At 39.4% G+C, this 17,305-nt stretch overlaps 1 protein-coding gene across 9 annotated transcripts in view; it reads left to right on the top strand.

The window, feature by feature from the left end:
• The window catches only part of LOC117421086 (tripartite motif-containing protein 2), a 58,489-nt gene that overhangs the window by 24,727 nt on the left and 16,457 nt on the right, over positions 1 to 17,305 (top strand). For 3 of the 9 annotated variants that reach the window (XM_059031666.1, XM_034035011.3, XM_034035010.3), the window contains exon 1: positions 13,383 to 13,656. The exons of 4 other annotated variants lie outside the window; for them this stretch is intronic. In XM_059031666.1, coding sequence (XP_058887649.1) covers positions 13,643 to 13,656 — 14 coding nt within the window. In that variant the 5' untranslated portion in view covers positions 13,383 to 13,642. Of the gene's footprint in view, positions 1 to 3,666; positions 3,882 to 13,382; positions 13,657 to 13,683; positions 13,828 to 17,305 lie in introns of those variants that run through there. 2 more of the 9 variants (XM_059031635.1, XM_059031651.1) reach the window with 2 other exon arrangements.

Here is a 17,305-nt window from a genome sequence, read left to right as displayed (position 1 = left end):
GGGATTTGTAGATTGAACTGCCGTAGAGGGAATGTCAGTTAGATGGGGGATAGCAAAAGTGATGGTTGCTTTTATATAATACATATATATATATACATACAAATGGGTTGTAGGAGATATGCAAATAAAGCATTAAAAGAGCCAGTCAAATCGTGTGAAAGTTGCCTAACGGCTTCTACATTCACAGCGTTTTAAAAGTCAAAATACAGTAGCTGCACACATGTTTCGCCCTTTTTGGGGCTCATCAGTACAGCACAACTGTATTTTGACTTCAGAAAGGCTCAGGAGAGTAAGTAAAAACAAGTAGCTTTCGAGTTAAGGTGAGAGAAAGCAATAAATTAAAAAACAAATGGGTAGTAGGGAGATATGCAAATAAAGCATTACAAGAGCCAGCTGTTGAATGCTACTAAAAGAGGACGAATAGATAAACCAATAGATACATGATGCTTCTTTGTTTTTCATGTTTACACCTGTTCAGTTATTTTGAGTCAGTTAAAGATCATTTTATATAGTCACGTGATGTAAAATGTATGGTATGTACTGTACATATATACCATACAAAACTATTACTATAGAGTATGTAAGTAAAAACTGTTTAGCTAGCATGTTTTATGGCAATGAGTTTTGTAGAATGGTTTTATTTTGCCTTATTTTCACTGGTTGTTTTGTTTGGTATTGTGTTTCGATTTCGATTTTTCTTTTGTGCAGTCTCCCTACATTTAGTCCACACTGGGAGTCTCAAGACAGAAAAAAATAACTGGGTGGCCTGGATTTTTAAACCTGTCTCTATTCATTTAAAACATTTTGTCAGAAAAATTGACTGCAGCATCCTGAAAGGAGAGATTTAATTCTAAAGGTGATAAAAAAAGCTTATATCTACATTAAGCTTGGTAAAACACATAGCTGTCCAAATCATCACATTCTCCTACACTGAGATGAGCCTTCATTATCCAACAATTTTAGCTGCTTAGAAAGCCTAACCCTTCATTCAGTACAGTTAGAATCAGCTAGTGTAGACAGCTGCAAGGTGCTGTGCTGTATGGTAATATATGAAATAAGGTACTGCTGTACACAGCTTCTGTGTATTTCCTTCAACTAAAATCAAAATAATAATTTGGTCACATTCTGCGTGATGGAAAATGTTAGGAATAAAGTGTTTCCAAAAACATACAGACCGATTTCTTTTTGTGTCAAAATGTAAAATTGTTGTTCACCTTTTGTCTTCTGGTTAATTTGATTCCTTGTACAGTAGTTCACTTATTCATTGATAAATGCATTCTTGGTTTTTATATGCCAAAGAGTGATTACTCGAAGGAATGACAAACAAATGGAGGTGGGAGTCGGGACATTTGGTGCCTTTTAGCACCCATTGTTAATTAAATATATTGGTATCCATGAACAGGTAAGCATCCACTCTTCAAAAAAGGGTAAAAAGATTATTAAAAGCTCCATTTACTTCTAATGCAATCGGTGAGGTATTTGTTTGTGGGGTGCAGGGCGGGTCACACTGTCAGGGGAGTTCAGGTTCACATTCTGGATGAGTGAAGTCCCTGATCTTCGCTGGGGTTTCCAGAGGGAGTATTGCAGATAGTACAGATAATAATTACAGATAGTACAGCAGTGAACTGTAATAAAATGATTTAAAAGCAAATTAGCAGCCAATTTGTCTTGATAAAAATTATAGCTGTGAAGCTATTTTTATTGATTTATCTAAGGTTTTTGATACGGTAGATCACTCAATTCTCTTGAATAGGTTGTGCGATATTGGTTTTGATATTAATTCTCTTGCATGGTTTTCAAAATTATTTTCAAACTAGAGCTCAGTATGTAAAATCTGATAGACTTGGTTCGCAATTTCATACAGTTACTAAAGGTGTTCCTCAAGGTTCTATATTGAGCCCTACCCTTTTTTCAATTTATATTAATAATATTGCACAGGTAACGGGCAACTCTCATATTCATCTTTATGCAGATGACACTATTTTGTATTCAGTTGGTCCTACGCTGCCATTAGTAATGTCTGATTTGCAACTTAGCTTTTATAAAATTCAACAGGCCTTCTACGACTTGCATCTTTTGCTGAACATTGATAAAAACAAAACTTATGCATTTTAATAGAAAAAATACAACAGGTTCTCTTAATAGTGTTTGCAAACTTTTTACTTCTAGTAAGATTGAATTAGAGCAAGTAGCAGTTTATAAATATTTAGGTATTTGTCTGGACAGTGCTTTGTCTTTTAAAACCCATGTTGATTAAGTTCAATCTAAAGTTAAATCTAGAATTGGTTTCCTCTTTCGCAGTAAATCATGTTTTACATGTTCCGCTAGGTATACTCTAGTCCAGATGTCTGTTCTTCCAATAATGGATTATGGTGATGTTGTCTACAAAATGGCCTCGAAAGCTGCTTTGTGGAAGCTTGATGCTTTATACCTTTCTGCTATAAGATTTATAACTGCTGCTTCTTATCTTACTCATCACTGTGATCTTTATATTATGGTTGAATGGCACACTAGGCGATTGGATCATTGGCTTAGGTTAGTTTATAGAACCCTGATTGGGAAAACCCCACTATGTCGGCGCAGCCTATTACAGTTTTCTGCTTCAGTTTACAATTTAAGATCAAATACATTTATTAGATCGGTTCTTCCAAGTGTCCACTGTTTTTGGTTGTAATTCATTTCAGTTTTCAGCTGCTTATGACTGGAATGAATTTTAAATCAAATTAAAACTACAGTTTCAGAGGATGTTTTTAATCTGAATCTGAATTCACTATTGTCTGATGCATATGTATGTACTTGTTAATGTGTTTATTTATTTATTTATTTATTTTTGTATTTATGTTGTATTTGTTTGCTTTGTGCTGCTGTGATGTTTGCATCTTGATCAGATCATCGTCGTAAATGAGAATTTGTTCTCAATCATCTTATCTGGTAATAAAGGTTAAATGAAAATGAAATCTCTGATCAGCAGCTGGCTTTGCTTTAATCATCCTAATCATACAGTGTGTTTTGCATTACTAAGCTCCTTGATAACTATAGTCTCTACTGACTTGCAATAAGTTATACAGATAAAGATCTGCCTGTCAAAAGACAGCTAACATGCCAGCTTGTAAATCTCATGTTGGTAAACCAGATATTGCCTCCAGGGCTTCATTAGGTTTTAATGCACTACAGTACCTGATTACATTAAATCATCCACCTGCAGCAGGTCCTGCTACCTGAAGGCTAACTCTGTGAGCGTGTTGTAAATAAGTATGTGCTACTATGTGGGTACAATGGGCTGGAATCCCCACTTTCCCTTGTATTGAAAATGGCCATTTATTTATGACAGTTTTTAGGACATGACGGTAATATGGGGCACATGTAATTCAAAAATGTTACAAGTGAGAATACAGATGAGTGAAGTAGCACTGGCCATTTCTTGTTTTTATATATTCTTGCATGGCCTGTGCATTCAGGTTAGTGATGCCAGCTAAAGATCTTACAGAATAGGATGGTGTGTAAGTGGAGTGCAGGACTGCAGTGATTGGCTTTTCTTTCACAGTGGAGTCAGAGGACTGACAGTGGGCTGCCTGTGCTGTGTGTTTTAGTCACAAGGCAGCCTTATCTGAAGGGCGGCCTGTTATTTAAAACTGGCAGCAGTCTATGGTGGGCGTGCACAGTGAGCAAGCGGGGAACAGAGAGCGGACAGATCATATTGCTTTACGATTTTCCAAAGTTGACTGCCCTAGCAAAACAGCAGACTTCATTTCTCTGGAAACTACCATAGAACGGAAACTAGCTAACATACTGATGGGGTTTGGCATAAAATTTAAGCCTGGTTTGAGGATAGGAGTTGAAAAGGAAAGTTCTTTCTTACATTTTATAGACCAGCATCACTGGTAAGTAAGAAAACACTGTTGGTCACAAACTTACAAACTGTGGTAGTGTGTTAGGTTTTTGCTTCTTTTTTTTGATGATGTACTGCTGTCTGAAGTCTTTACTGTTATACAGCATTGGTGTGGTGATTTGCAAAGTTTCTATTGTTGGTATTATTAGTCTGTCTTTGCCAGTCAAAAGTTTGCTTCTTGGAAATTCCAACACATCATTTTTTTGGCTGTACTGGTAAGGGTTGTCTCGTTCTGTATGATATATTGTGTGTAGGGTGTCATTTATTACATACACACAACATATGAACTTCTTATCAATCACAGCAATGTATTCAGGAATACCTTTCAAATTGTGCTATAGTGTTCAGTGTATACAGTATGTACAGACTAAGATACACAGGATTTAGTTCCATTAGTGCAAATTTAACTTCTTGTTGTTTACCCTCAATAGATATACCAGGTTTATGATTAGCAGTGGGGGCTGGGAAACCCTGTGTTTGAACTTCAGGTTGATGCGATATTCAGCTGTAAAACTTGGTACACACAAGACAAGCTGAAGCTAAACACTGTGGTTACTCTTGGTTGGACTTTTGTTTGGTTGGTTTGTGAGAGGAAATAAATAAGTTTACACTAGGGACTTGCCTTTGTTCCTTGCAAGATGTCTCTTTTGCCCTTTTTGTTTTTGTGTGATTCTGGTTTCCATGGCAGATGAAAGCATCCCTCACTACTACAGGAAGTTCTCTGCCTTGAAACATGGACATTTTGTCTATTGTTTTTGCAATAAACAGTTTTGAGCTACCCATAAATCTGTAAATCTTACATTCCCTTTGTGTCTGAGGTCATTTAGCAAACTTGATGATGATCTTTTTTGTGCACTGTGTGTGTGTGTGTGTGTGTGTGTGTGTGTGTTACTGGTTTTATTTATTTTTTGTTTCCTAAGTAATTTAATACTGCAATAAAAGCAGTGCGCTTTATCAGGGACGGATCCAGAGTTAACAAATGGTAAGAGTTAACCCGGTTATCTTTTTGAAGACCAGAAGCTTAATAAATCTCAACCTAAATAGTTTAATGATTTCCCTCCTGCATCAAGCTAAACTATATTTGCACTGCATAGTGTAGTGTGCACGGGGGTAGGGGTCAGGGCTGGTAGGTACTGCAATTGAAATATGATATACATATACGATACAAGCCAGCTCTATTGTACAGCGGTATCGGCGCTATGCTTGATAGCAGGAGGTCCCGGATTCGTGTCCCATCTCCGCCTGTGAGAAACCCCTGCCTGCGGGAACCGTGGTTCGCCACAATACTAACACTTCAATACTGACAGTCTTTCTGTACATATTCTGACATATACACAGACAGTGCTTTCTTATAAATCTTTGAACAACCTCATTAACATCAATGTCCATGGCATAATGCATGTTCATTAGAACTAGTGCAACCGATCGACCTTCGCCCATCATAGACCATGGCACTGTTTTGACATGCGGAAGCACAGAAAAAAAAATCTTTTGCTTCAGCATGTGTAAATGGGATAATAGACTGATCTGTATCAGCTTGTACTCGTTCGGAAATTAGTCCTTATCACTGTGTCGGGAGTGGGAATAGAATCGGATACGACAAGGGCTAAAAGCATGTAGCTGTAAAGGGGGCTCTGTACGGTAAACTCTAACCAGGAAACGGGACGATTGCAAGGACCGACGACGGGCTCCTTTGCAAACTGCTTGGAACCAACTCACACAGAAAGGAACTGAAGAGAAACCAACAGCCATTCCGATTCTGAGACCTAATTAAGAGGACTTGTGCTATTTCAGTGAAATATTCTAAACACCCATTATTTATTTCTTAGCAGACGCCCTTATCCAGGACGACTTACAATTGTTACAAGATATCACGTTATTTTTACATACAATTACCCGTTTATACAGTTGGGTTTTTACTGGAGCAATCTAGGTAAAGTACCTTGGTCAAGGGTACAGCAGCAGTTCCCCCCCACCGGAGATTGAACCCACGACCCTCCAGTCAAGAGTCCAAAGCCCTAACCACTTCTCCACACTGCTGCTTGCAGTGGAATAACCCAGACACATTCTTTAATCTGTGAGTACGTCTGATCAAAGGAACCCATTCCAGTTGGAAACCTTCCGACAAGCCAAAGATAATGTTGCAGGACTGTTGGAGATCAAGATCTACCTCCCTTTGAAAATTAACTATTGTTTATTGCGTTGAGCCGACGCAATACAATGCGTACTTCAAGCAAAGTACCGTCTTCTTTTGTTGGAACGTCAAACTGAGAGATGGGAGAAGCTGCAGTGTTCATCACCAAAGACTGACTTCTTTGTTGAAAATCTAGAAGTACTCAACATATCAAATGTTAAACATTTTATGACTCGAGAAATTAACTGTAGCTAATGCTGTCAAGTTAGTGGATAGATTGTTCAAGGAATAGATAACTTCCTGTTTTAGAAGTGCAAGAAATGTATTTTGTTTGTTGAAATGTGTAATTCAATGCAGAGAATTTGATCATTGCCCCATTTCTGAGTTAATTTGAATATAGAATCAATTGAGATGATAACATATTGTTTAGTTTGGTATATCACATCTAAACTAAATTAACACGGTAAAACTAATTTGATAAATTAGTTATTGCAATGTTGGATTCCGTTCTGAATGGGAAGTTGAATGAATTCTCGTGCATTTTTATATGAAATATGATCGATTACAACGAGAAACGAGCATTGAAAATACTAGGGATGCGGACCAGAACAGGTTCCGTGTGTGGTCCGATCCAAATCTATGGAAGTCCGGTACAGAGAGTGGAACGGTATGTGGCCGGTCCATCGCACAAACACTGCAGCAAGCTTTTTTTCTCTCAGTTTTAAAAAGATTAGAACTAGTGCAATGAAGGAAACACTGCATACTGCAATAAAACACTGCATGCTCCTAAGAATTAAAGCATACAAAGCCAAATCCCAGAGGCTTTAATGAGAAGTTATGACCTTATACAACACAACAAACAACATGTGGATTGTATATATTGTCATGAAATAAACCAGAGCCTGTGAACATGTCATGTAATCTTTTAAATTCTCTTTCCCATGCGACATGGGACAGTGTTTACCCTCAAGCAGTTGTCTTTTTAAATGATACAATATTTTAGTTGTTCTCTATGAAGAAAATGAACAGGATAGAATAACATTTAAAATAGCAGAACATTAAAACATCAGTAAACAGAAAGCCATAGACTAAGATATTGACAGCTGTCTAATTTGGTATCCCGTGTTTCTCACTGTCAATACCAATCTTATGTGTGTACTGTATATAAAATAAATATATAAACATATATCTGTAAACAATGTTATATGTAATACATTATGCATTTTTAATATCATTTACATGACTCGTGTTTATTCCACACATAACAGCACAAACCACAGAGTAACAACATTCCTGAAAACTTTCGTGATCATTTTTGAAATCCAAAAAATATATTTAGAAAAATAGTCTACTTTGAAATCGGCACAATCGTTTATAAACAGGTAGGTCGCATAGTTGATACATTAAGCATTCATTATTTAAAGATTGTCACAGACACCTGAAGTGGCTTTTTAGACTGATAAACAGAGTCCCGAGTCATTAATCAGCTTTGGGAGAGTGATCTGGGATTCACGGCCGCGCTGACCACTTCAGCAGAGAAAAACGGTATGGACCGCTGATGTTGAAGTCCAATCTGATTTTTTTGACTCGCCAATGGCGGTACGGTATGTACCGCGGTACAGGGCTGAACCGGATATCGGACCGTTTTTTTTTTTGTTTTTTTTTGCGGTCCAATATGCATCCCTAAAAAATACTAATGCAAAGTAGACACTTTGTGTGATCAGCCATAATTAATATTAGTATTAGCCATGTATGCACTCTGTAACACAATTTTTGATCCTGGGTAGTAAGTGTTATTTCCTAATTGCTTATGCCTCAAAAGTATAGAAAATGGCTATTATTCCCCACAAACTTTGCTTTTGTGACCAGGACAGTGATATTTTGAAATTTACCTATTTCCAATGAGAAAACGGGTGAATTTGTGTCTTTTCGTTCACATAGAAAGTCCGAAAAAAACAACATATGAATCCAAATTAACATGTATTTATACTAAAGTAATACAAAAATGACTACAAAAGATTTAGAAGTGAATAGTTTTTCGAGATTTACGATTATTCTGTAAATCACTTTCACGAATCAGCCCCCAAATGTAGTCTCCCATCATGTTCTCGTTATACTGTCCTTGGTAGCGGCGTTCAAAGTCCAGTATATCCTGGTGGAAGCGCTCGCCTTGCTCCTCCGAGTACGCTCCCATGTTCTCCTTGAATTTATCAAGATGAGCATCAAGGATATGGACTTTGAGGGACATCCTACAGCCCATTGTGCCGTAGTTCTTCACCAGAGTCTCAACCAGCTCCACATAGTTTTCGGCCTTGTGATTGCCCAGGAAGCCCCGAACCACTGCGACAAAGCTGTTCCAAGCCGCTTTCTCCTTACTAGTGAGCTTCTTGGGGAATTCATTGCACTCCAGGATCTTCTTTATCTGTGGTCCGACGAAGACACCGGCTTTGACCTTTGCCTCGGACAGCTTAGGGAAGAAGTCTTGAAGGTACTTGAAGGCTGCCGACTCCTTATCTAGAGCTCTGACAAATTGTTTCATAAGGCCCAATTTGATGTGCAGTGGTGGCATCAGCACCTTCCGGGGGTCCACCAATGGCTCCCACTTGACGTTGTTCCTCCCCACAAAGAACTCGGTCCGCTGTGGCCAGTCCCGCCTGTGGTAGTGCATCTTGGTGTCCCTGTCAAAGGCAAAGATAGCAGGGAAACTTGGTAAAACCGCCTTGGAGACCCATCAGGAATGCCACCATTTTGAAGTCTCCTATGACCTTGATGCCATCTCAGAAAAATGCAGATATGTATCCACTTAGGCAGCTGGAACTAAACTGAACTGGTGGGCTTAAGGCCCCTGTATTTATACTACTATTTATATTACAGGAAAGTTCTAGGAAGTTCTAGAAGTTACTCCAAGTTTACTCAGCACTGAATCTATCTGGAATGTTCTGGAAAATAGGTAAATTTCAAAATATCACTGTCCTGGTCAAAAAAGCAAAGTCTGTGGGGAATAATAGCCATTTTCTATACTTTTGAGGCATAAGCAATTAGGAAATAACACTTACTACCCAGGAACAACAAAAAAAATTGTTACACGGTGTAATGTGGTCGTTGCAATCGTTTGACTAAGAAATCAGTGAACTGTATACTATTCACGCATATCTCTAACCAATCGTCTTTGCTTTCTGTAACAATAGATTAGTTGTGCACCCTTTTTATTCATAAATAAAATCTTGCTTTATATTTCTGACACGTTGTGTGAATGTCGATTATTGTCAAGGGAATTCTGGTTTTACATGATGCGGAACTTAGGTATATATACAGGTATATATAATTCACTACATTTTAGCGCCCCTGTGTGTGCGACTAGATTTATTTATTTTTAAATAAATTTTATACCCAATTCACTACAACATCATCAACAAAATGAGTAATTATTGTTTTCTTATAGCAGTCTTCTGTGTATCTGCCAGATTTGCGTGGTGCCACTGCCTGCCTACCAGCTGCACCCTAACAATTGCTTAATTGTTTTACTTTAATATACCACTGACTGGATGGCCTGTATGGCCAAGTCAATGTGACAATATTCTAAATACATATCGAGGTCATGTTTTATTTTAATTTTGTGCTATAAAAAAAAGCCTCACGCTTTAACGAAAGAGGGGGAGTCTGGACCCCCTGACCTCCCCTGGATCCACCATTGGCTTTATATAGGCCTACAGTGTGGATCGTTAGATTATGCACCCCACAATCTACTGTATAAAATGGTGGTTTCTGAATTCAAGTTACTGTGTTTGATATAAAAACATCTAAGCAAGTGTTTTTCTTGCGTGTTTTAATGGGCTGCTACACACATACATTAACACTGATCGATTTCCCACACTGAAAGCAGTAATGGTTTGGAGGTTGTGAGGATATGAAGGTAGGTTAATATACGACTTTTAAGTAAGGCTGTTGCCTTGCACACTCAGTAACTATAGCCTTCAGCACATTTAGCCTTGAAAGATTATTCATTGTCAAGAATGATAAGCCTTTTTTAAATGTATGATTAACGTTCCCCAAAACACGCCTTGATAGTTATATATAATAATGATAGCATGGACATCTGGGATGGCTCACGTCTTTGATCAATATAGCAAAAAGAGCAAAAATACAGAGCCCTGAATGTGTATTATAATTTATTCGGTGTGGGTGGCATATCATTTCAGATGTTGTCATATTGAGTCTGCGCACAGCATTGAAAAACACTGCTGGTGGAAGGGAAATAGAGGGGCCTGCGTAATCCAGTGCACTTTTAGTCTTAAAGACCTGTAATAGAGTTAATTGAGTTAACGCTGTGAAAGCTTAGCTCAGAGACAAGAAGCTGCAGTTTAAAGCACTGTTGCACAAGTTTATTAAATCAACAAATAAAACATTGGAACAAATACACAGGCAAAAGGGCCCAAATAAAAGGTTAAACAAAACAATACTAACTACAAACACTACTGTCAGGCTGGGCACTTACCTACTCCCTCTCTCAGAGGAAGGATTTCTCCTTCCTTATAAACCTGTGGCTACTCCCCACTTAGCACTCAATTACCTAGTGGGCAAATGGCCACACCTGTGATTGCTGGCAGGGACAGATTTAACTCCATCCCTGCCAAACTTGCATTCCCACACCCACATACAATTTACAGCAGCATGGCTTCTGCCCTGCCATATACATCCTCGCTTGTGCAATGCACACATGGCCGCAATCATCCACCTCCCCCCTTAAAACACCAACCTCCTCCCCCCCTTGTCTGGTTTTCTCCCTCCGGATTCTTGTTGGTGGGCGGGTTGGTCAGGGTTGTGGTAGAGGTTGTCCCTTTGCCTCCTCCTTTGGCCGTGGTGGTCCTGGGCCTGTCAGGGGTGCCTGTTTAACTCCTCTTGCGACCCCAGGGCTTTTGTAAGGGGATGTCCATTTAATCCACGTGGTGACCCCTGGGCTTCTGTGAGGAGGTGCCCGTTTAACCCCCTTTGTACTTCCTAAACCCGAGTGACTTTTCCCTGCTCGGGGCTTTTTCTATAGGTGGCCCCAACACTGGCAGCAGTAATGCGCACTCGGGTGGTGCCGGCTGCGTTGGGCTCTCCGGCGGTGCCCGTTGCGCTGGGTTCTCCAGTGGTCGTGAAGCTGGCAGCTGCGTGTGGTCTTTTGGCAGTGGCGATGCTGTCAGCAATGCAGGGCACTCCGGCAGTGGCGACACAGAGAGTGTCAACGCAGGTGGTGGCGCTGGGCACTTCGACGGTGGCGGATGCAGGGAGGCACTCTGGCAGTAGCGACGTTGGCAGTGACGATGCTGGCAGCGGTGCGGTGGTACTCTGGCAGTTGTAACGCTGGCAGCGGCGATGCTGAGCTGTCCGCTGAGCCCTTTGGATGTGGATGTGCGGCTGGCTTTCACTGTGCTCCCCTCAGCAGCAGGTGTAGCGGCTGCTGAAGTTGGCCTGGCAGTTGCCCTGCTGACTGGTGGAAGCTCTCCTCCCCTTCTGGCTCTGGAAACAATAGCTGCTCCTCCCCCTTTGCATTGGAAATGGCAGAAGCTCCTCCGCTTATTAGCTTTTATCTTGCACTTTGCAAATCTTAGTTGACATTTGACTTTCAGCTGTTCCACTATGTATTTCTTGTGCATTTAATTTGTGATTTTTTTTTTAAATATAGATGTAGTTTCACTGAAGTGAAATTTAGGCATTTAAGTGAAAGGTTGAACACGGCTGCAGCGCCAGACGTCAGAGGGAGTCACCTGAACACAGGGCCAAGCATACACATGGCTAGCCATGTATCTCAGCCCTGGAACCCCTCCTGCTCAAACTAGGAAACTAAAACTGAAAACAGGAATCAGAATCCCAAGACAAGGAGGCACAGTATGCATTCAGTATGCATTCAGTGCCTCCTTTCACCTTAATTACAAAATGCTTGCTGAGCTCTTGCAAAGTGGAAATTTACAGTATGCTTCATCCTCACCATGGGTTGTTTCAGTTCTTGGAAAGGGAGGCATTCATTACTGTAGTTGGCAGGAGTCAAGAGAAGCCCAATATAAAAACCCACCAGCATGATTGTTTTTTGTGTTGTGTGTCTGTCTATGTACATTATATGGGGCACAGCTCTGGTATCTAGCTCAGCCAAATCCAAAGAACATTACAAGATTCTATAAAGCCTCAACATATAACTAAACAAAATCTGGTTGAAGCATTTTTATTTGGGTGAAGAGTTTTTAAAATGTATTCATTTTATTACATAATTTCTATATTCAGGTGAGTTTCAAATATTTGTAAGGCATGTTGGATAACTGTCACATGGAATTCTATTTCCATTACATTCTGTACTGCTATGTAACTGTTACCTTTATCTGGTTCAAGAATACATTTTTACTGAGTGATGTAATGTTAGTTATTTCCAGATCAAGGTTAAAAAGTAGTTTTTGTTCCAGAATACAGGGTGCAAGCTGGCACACAGCTGTGGGTAACATTCTGTCAATCAGTATGACCAACATGGGTCAATACAAACTTAAAATGCACACAGTGATGTAAACACGCTTACAGTGTGCTGTAATTGACCAATATGTTACATTTAGAACTTAATTGTTACTGGCATTTTATTAGTGACATACACTATAGGTTGTTTAAATGCTTCCTTGACAGATGTGCTGATTCAGGATATGGACAGTGGGGTACAGCCTGGACCATGGTTTTATGCATTTCTATGTTTTCCCTGTGACAAGTTGTTTATGTCAATGTCATTGTCATTATTTTGAGTTTACCAGATCTACTGTAGGAACAAGCAAGAAAACTAGAAATAGGATCCAACCGGGACAGCATTGCAATTTGCAAGTTACTGGCAGACAGCTATTTCTGCATTAGACTTGGCAGACTTGAATTGAAAGTTCTCACTTAGAGTAGTTTCTAATAGATTAAAATGAACACACTTTTTGTAATTTTTATATTTGGGCATAAGGAAATTAAATACTTGTGTTAATTAATACATTATACCTACTCTTCGTTGAAATGTACAGCTTCTAAGCAAAATACATTTAAAGCTAACACATAATCTGTGAGATTTCTGGAAGCCTTGACCGAGGAAATGTTAACATCCCCATATTGGTCTTGGACTGTCAAATTGGATTTCCCCTGCAGCATATGTGCGTATTCTGTACTGTATGGAAGAAGGCCTTCCTCTTGTAGCAACACAGCATGATGCTGGATGTCGTGCTCCTGCTTCTAATCCTGTTACATAGCACTCTACTGGCTGAATCAGTGACTCGGGGAGGCTGGCACCAGCTGATTTGTTGATTTTATGACAAAGCAGCAAATCTAATTGGAGCTTGCTGCTGCATCCCTATCCCAGCATCCCTTGCAGGCGTTGCTGCAGTCTCCCAGCACAGGCTGACATGATATGAGAGCTGAAATAAAGATAGATTTTGCTTGAAATTCTGATTTGGGGTGGGGGTTCCCGGCTTGCTATTTATTTTCCTTCTTTTTTTCTTTTATTAGATTTATGCCTAATACTGTATGTGCTGACATCATTTGAGGGTTGGTGTCAATTAGTGTAATATTTCTTCCATACCTGGAGTGGAGCATCACTACATGTAACAAGATATGCCGTTGATCGGAGGATGGATTGGCTATGGTAGGGCTCTATGTAGTGCAATGCATGACGCTGCATTTTCTTTTTCTTCTTCTTTTCCTGCTGGAATTGTCTGAGATTTTGTGTCACGCTGGAATTCTGAAGAGCTGCAGACAGTGCATACTGAATTGTTTTCTTGTTTATGTTTTACCCTGAATACCTGCATTATTCAAGGTAGCTATATGCTTTATATATTTACTAATTTGTGGCTACTATACTGCTATTGGCCTGAGACTATTTTGTGATTCTTTTCACTGTTGCTTCTTCTCATTATGTACATTGGTAATGGAATGGATTTTGTATAAAAACAATACATTGGTAATGCTCATGTAGAACGTAAAAAGAGTTTTGTAACATGAGTGATGCAATGCCTACTTTAATCAGATGTTTTAGAAGTAATATCAGCCTGTTCAGTTGTCAAGCACGGTTGTAATTTAACCCCCCTGTTGAGCTATTCTGTCTGACCAATTCTTCTAACAAATAAGGGCTTTCCTTTGTCCTTGGCCTATTGACCATACAAAAGCTGAAGTACCATAGATTGTATGGAAAGCTTCTCATTTTAAGCCCATTTTAGTTTACCATCCCACTTTTGATGAGGGTCTGAGCTCCTTCCCATTATAGTCTCAGACATATTCGTATGACCTTTTAGGACATTCCTCTGTACTTGATCAGCCTGAGCTGGCCTGCTTTCCCTTTTTTTCCATGAACCTTGCACTCGGATTGCTATATATAAAAAGAGTTATGTGAATTCCACTTGTTTGGAGGCCCAACCCCCCCTTGGAAAGTGGTTATTGGTGATTAATTAAAAGGATTGGTGATGAATTAAAAGGAATAAGATTGAATTAATAGGGAATTGTAGACATATACACTGCCTTTTGAATTCGAGCCAGGACTGGTATTTTGAAGACAGTAACCTTCAAATGAGACAGAAAAATAGGCAACCATATAGAGCAATTACGTCATGGCAGGGCTTTAGATAAAATCTAGTTTGGATTTGCAGTTGAATCACATTTAATCTCCATGGATTTTAACCAATTTCCTTATCCTGCAGTTTAAGATTATACTACACAACAAATCTTTAAAGGACAAATACAAGAGTTTCCCAGGGTTTTGTATAAACATCACAGGGTTGCTAATGTAGGTCACCTGTTGCTACAGCTGTCGCACATCTTGTTGTTTTATATGGTAGGGTGCTTCTTGAGTAAAATATGCTATTCTGCTCTGGTACATCCCTTATAAAAGTTTACCATGATAGTATTTTTGCATGGTAATTTTGTACCTTTGCATCTACTATAGTTTACACTGGTTTGCCATGTTTTCACTATGCTTTATTACACGTTGCTATGTTTTTACTATGGGACATTTTATAAGGGATGAAAGGAGGATTTTTTTTCTCGTTATTTCCTCTTGAATAATTATCCATGTTTATTTGATTATTTTTAGTATTCCTTTATCTTCAATCACCCTCGTCATGACTCTCTACAATTAATTCACACTGTTCCTATCTTAAAGGTACAGTTGAAACTCTAAAATGCTTTCACACTATGCAGGTTGGTAGACTGTCCCGGGGACAGCATGTATTGTGAAGCATCATGTCAAAGCGTTGAGAGACATTGATGTTAACAGGACTCTCTCTTTGTAAGTCAGACAGAGCCCTTTATACTGCAGAACTGTTAATAAGATAGTTTGGTCATTGTTTTTATTTGGCCTATATTGCCAATCCACTTTCACCTTCATTTGGGGAATGTCATGGTACTGTATAGGCCCTAACTGCCAAAATACATGTACATGAGATATACAGACACACTTTCCATATACCCTCAAAATATGATTCAATAACTTGTGCTAATCATGATGTATCAGAATTGGATAATTATCTGCGTATATGGGAACACAAGTGTTAAATGCAGTCTTTTTTAATGCTTGTGTAGCAGGGCAGAAGCCCTGCTGCTGTAAATGGTGTGTGCGTGGGAATGTAAGGTTGGCAGGAATGGGGTTAAATCTGACCCTGCCAGCAATCACAGGTGTGGCCTTTCGCCAACTAGGTGCTTATTGGTGCTAATTGGGGAGTGGCCACATGTTAAAATGGAGCCAGAAATCCTTTCCTGGTGAAAGGAGTTTGGGGTTGAGTGTTTGTGCTGTGATTTTTGTATTGTTTTGTATCTGTAGTGAAGGCTAATGCCCAAACTACAAGTGATTTATTCTTTTGTTTGAATATTTTTATTTTGGCCCTCGTGCCAGTTTATTTTGTTCTTGTTCTTGTGTTTGTTTTGTTAATATACATGCACACCAGCGCTTAAACTGCAGCTTTCTGTCTCTGGGTCTCTTTCCTGCCAGTAACAGCTTGGGGTGTGACGCTACCCTGCCACAGCTTGTAATAACAAAAACAAAAAATCTGTTTACAGAATGCCCTATTATTCTTATAAGTAAACTGTATTACAAAGAAGATTTGACTTCTTTAGATGACCTTAAAACAGTATAGTAAATAAAATATGTTGCAGAGAATAATAAAGCACACCACACTAAAGAAAAGTGAGACCAAGACAGGGCCACTTTTGCGAATGATAGGTCTTGATGTATCGGTGTCATAAACTTTGAGACAGATGGATTAGGCTTGTGATGTGTCGGAGTGATTTTGACTAATCTTCTGTTTAAAAGCCTTTTTTTATATGAAGGGTCTCCTGGTTTCATGCATTACCTGGGCTAGCTCATCATGTAGATGAATCGCTCAGAGACTCCTTCCTATATGTGTAAAGGTTTTATCATGGGGGGGTGGGGGTGACAATATATTTTATGAGTACAGTGCCTTTTATGATGCCAGTGTTGTTTAAAAGGCATATACAAATACACAAAGCTGACAGCAGCCATGGGTTAAAGAGCTTGCTTGCATGTTGTTGAAACACTTCTTTGCTTAAATGTTGTTGAATTTTAACAATACATTATTGTTTATAACATTTGGTAATATTCAACTGAGTAATTTCAGTTTGTGGTTCACTTCAGAGGAGGTGCTGACAATTGTTTTCTTAAATGTTCAAATTTCAACCAGTAATAACAGTGCACTAAATATGTTTGATATAACTGTATATAATTATGAAAACCTTATACTTTCTTTGTGGGGGGATACAGTTTGTCAACATATTTATAAATGTAGAAGTAATTAAATATCAGTTTTTAAATGTAAATGGATAAAAGTGTCTGCCAAATAATAATAATAATAATAATAATAATAATAATAATAATAATAAATGACAGATCTAAAAGATTTTAAGCAAACGAAGGGTAGCCAGAACACTTTAAAGAAGGTAAAAGTTGGGGCTCACGAGTGGCGCATCCAGTAAAGGCGCTCCGTGTGGAGTGCAGGATGTGCCCTATAGTCTGGACGTCGCGAGTTCGAGTCCAGGCTATTCCTTTGCCGACCAAGGATGGGAGCTTCCAGGGGGCGGCGCTCAATTGGGCCGAGCGCCGCCCGGGGGGAGGGAGGGTTAGGTTGGCCAGGGTGTCCTCGGCTCACCGTGCACCAGCGACCCCTGTAGTCTGGCCGGGCGCCTGCAGGCTTGCCTGTAAACTGCCCGAGAGCTGCGTTGTCCTCCGACGCTGTAGCTCTTGGGTGGCTGCATGGTGAGTCTGCAGTGTGAAAAAAAGCGGATCATGG

Source organism: Acipenser ruthenus, chromosome 1 (genome assembly GCF_902713425.1).
Source record: "Acipenser ruthenus chromosome 1, fAciRut3.2 maternal haplotype, whole genome shotgun sequence".
NCBI classification, from domain to species: Eukaryota; Metazoa; Chordata; class Actinopteri; order Acipenseriformes; family Acipenseridae; genus Acipenser; species Acipenser ruthenus.
Note: the sequence above shows the minus strand (reverse complement) of the source record. Positions and strands in the feature narration are given on the sequence as shown.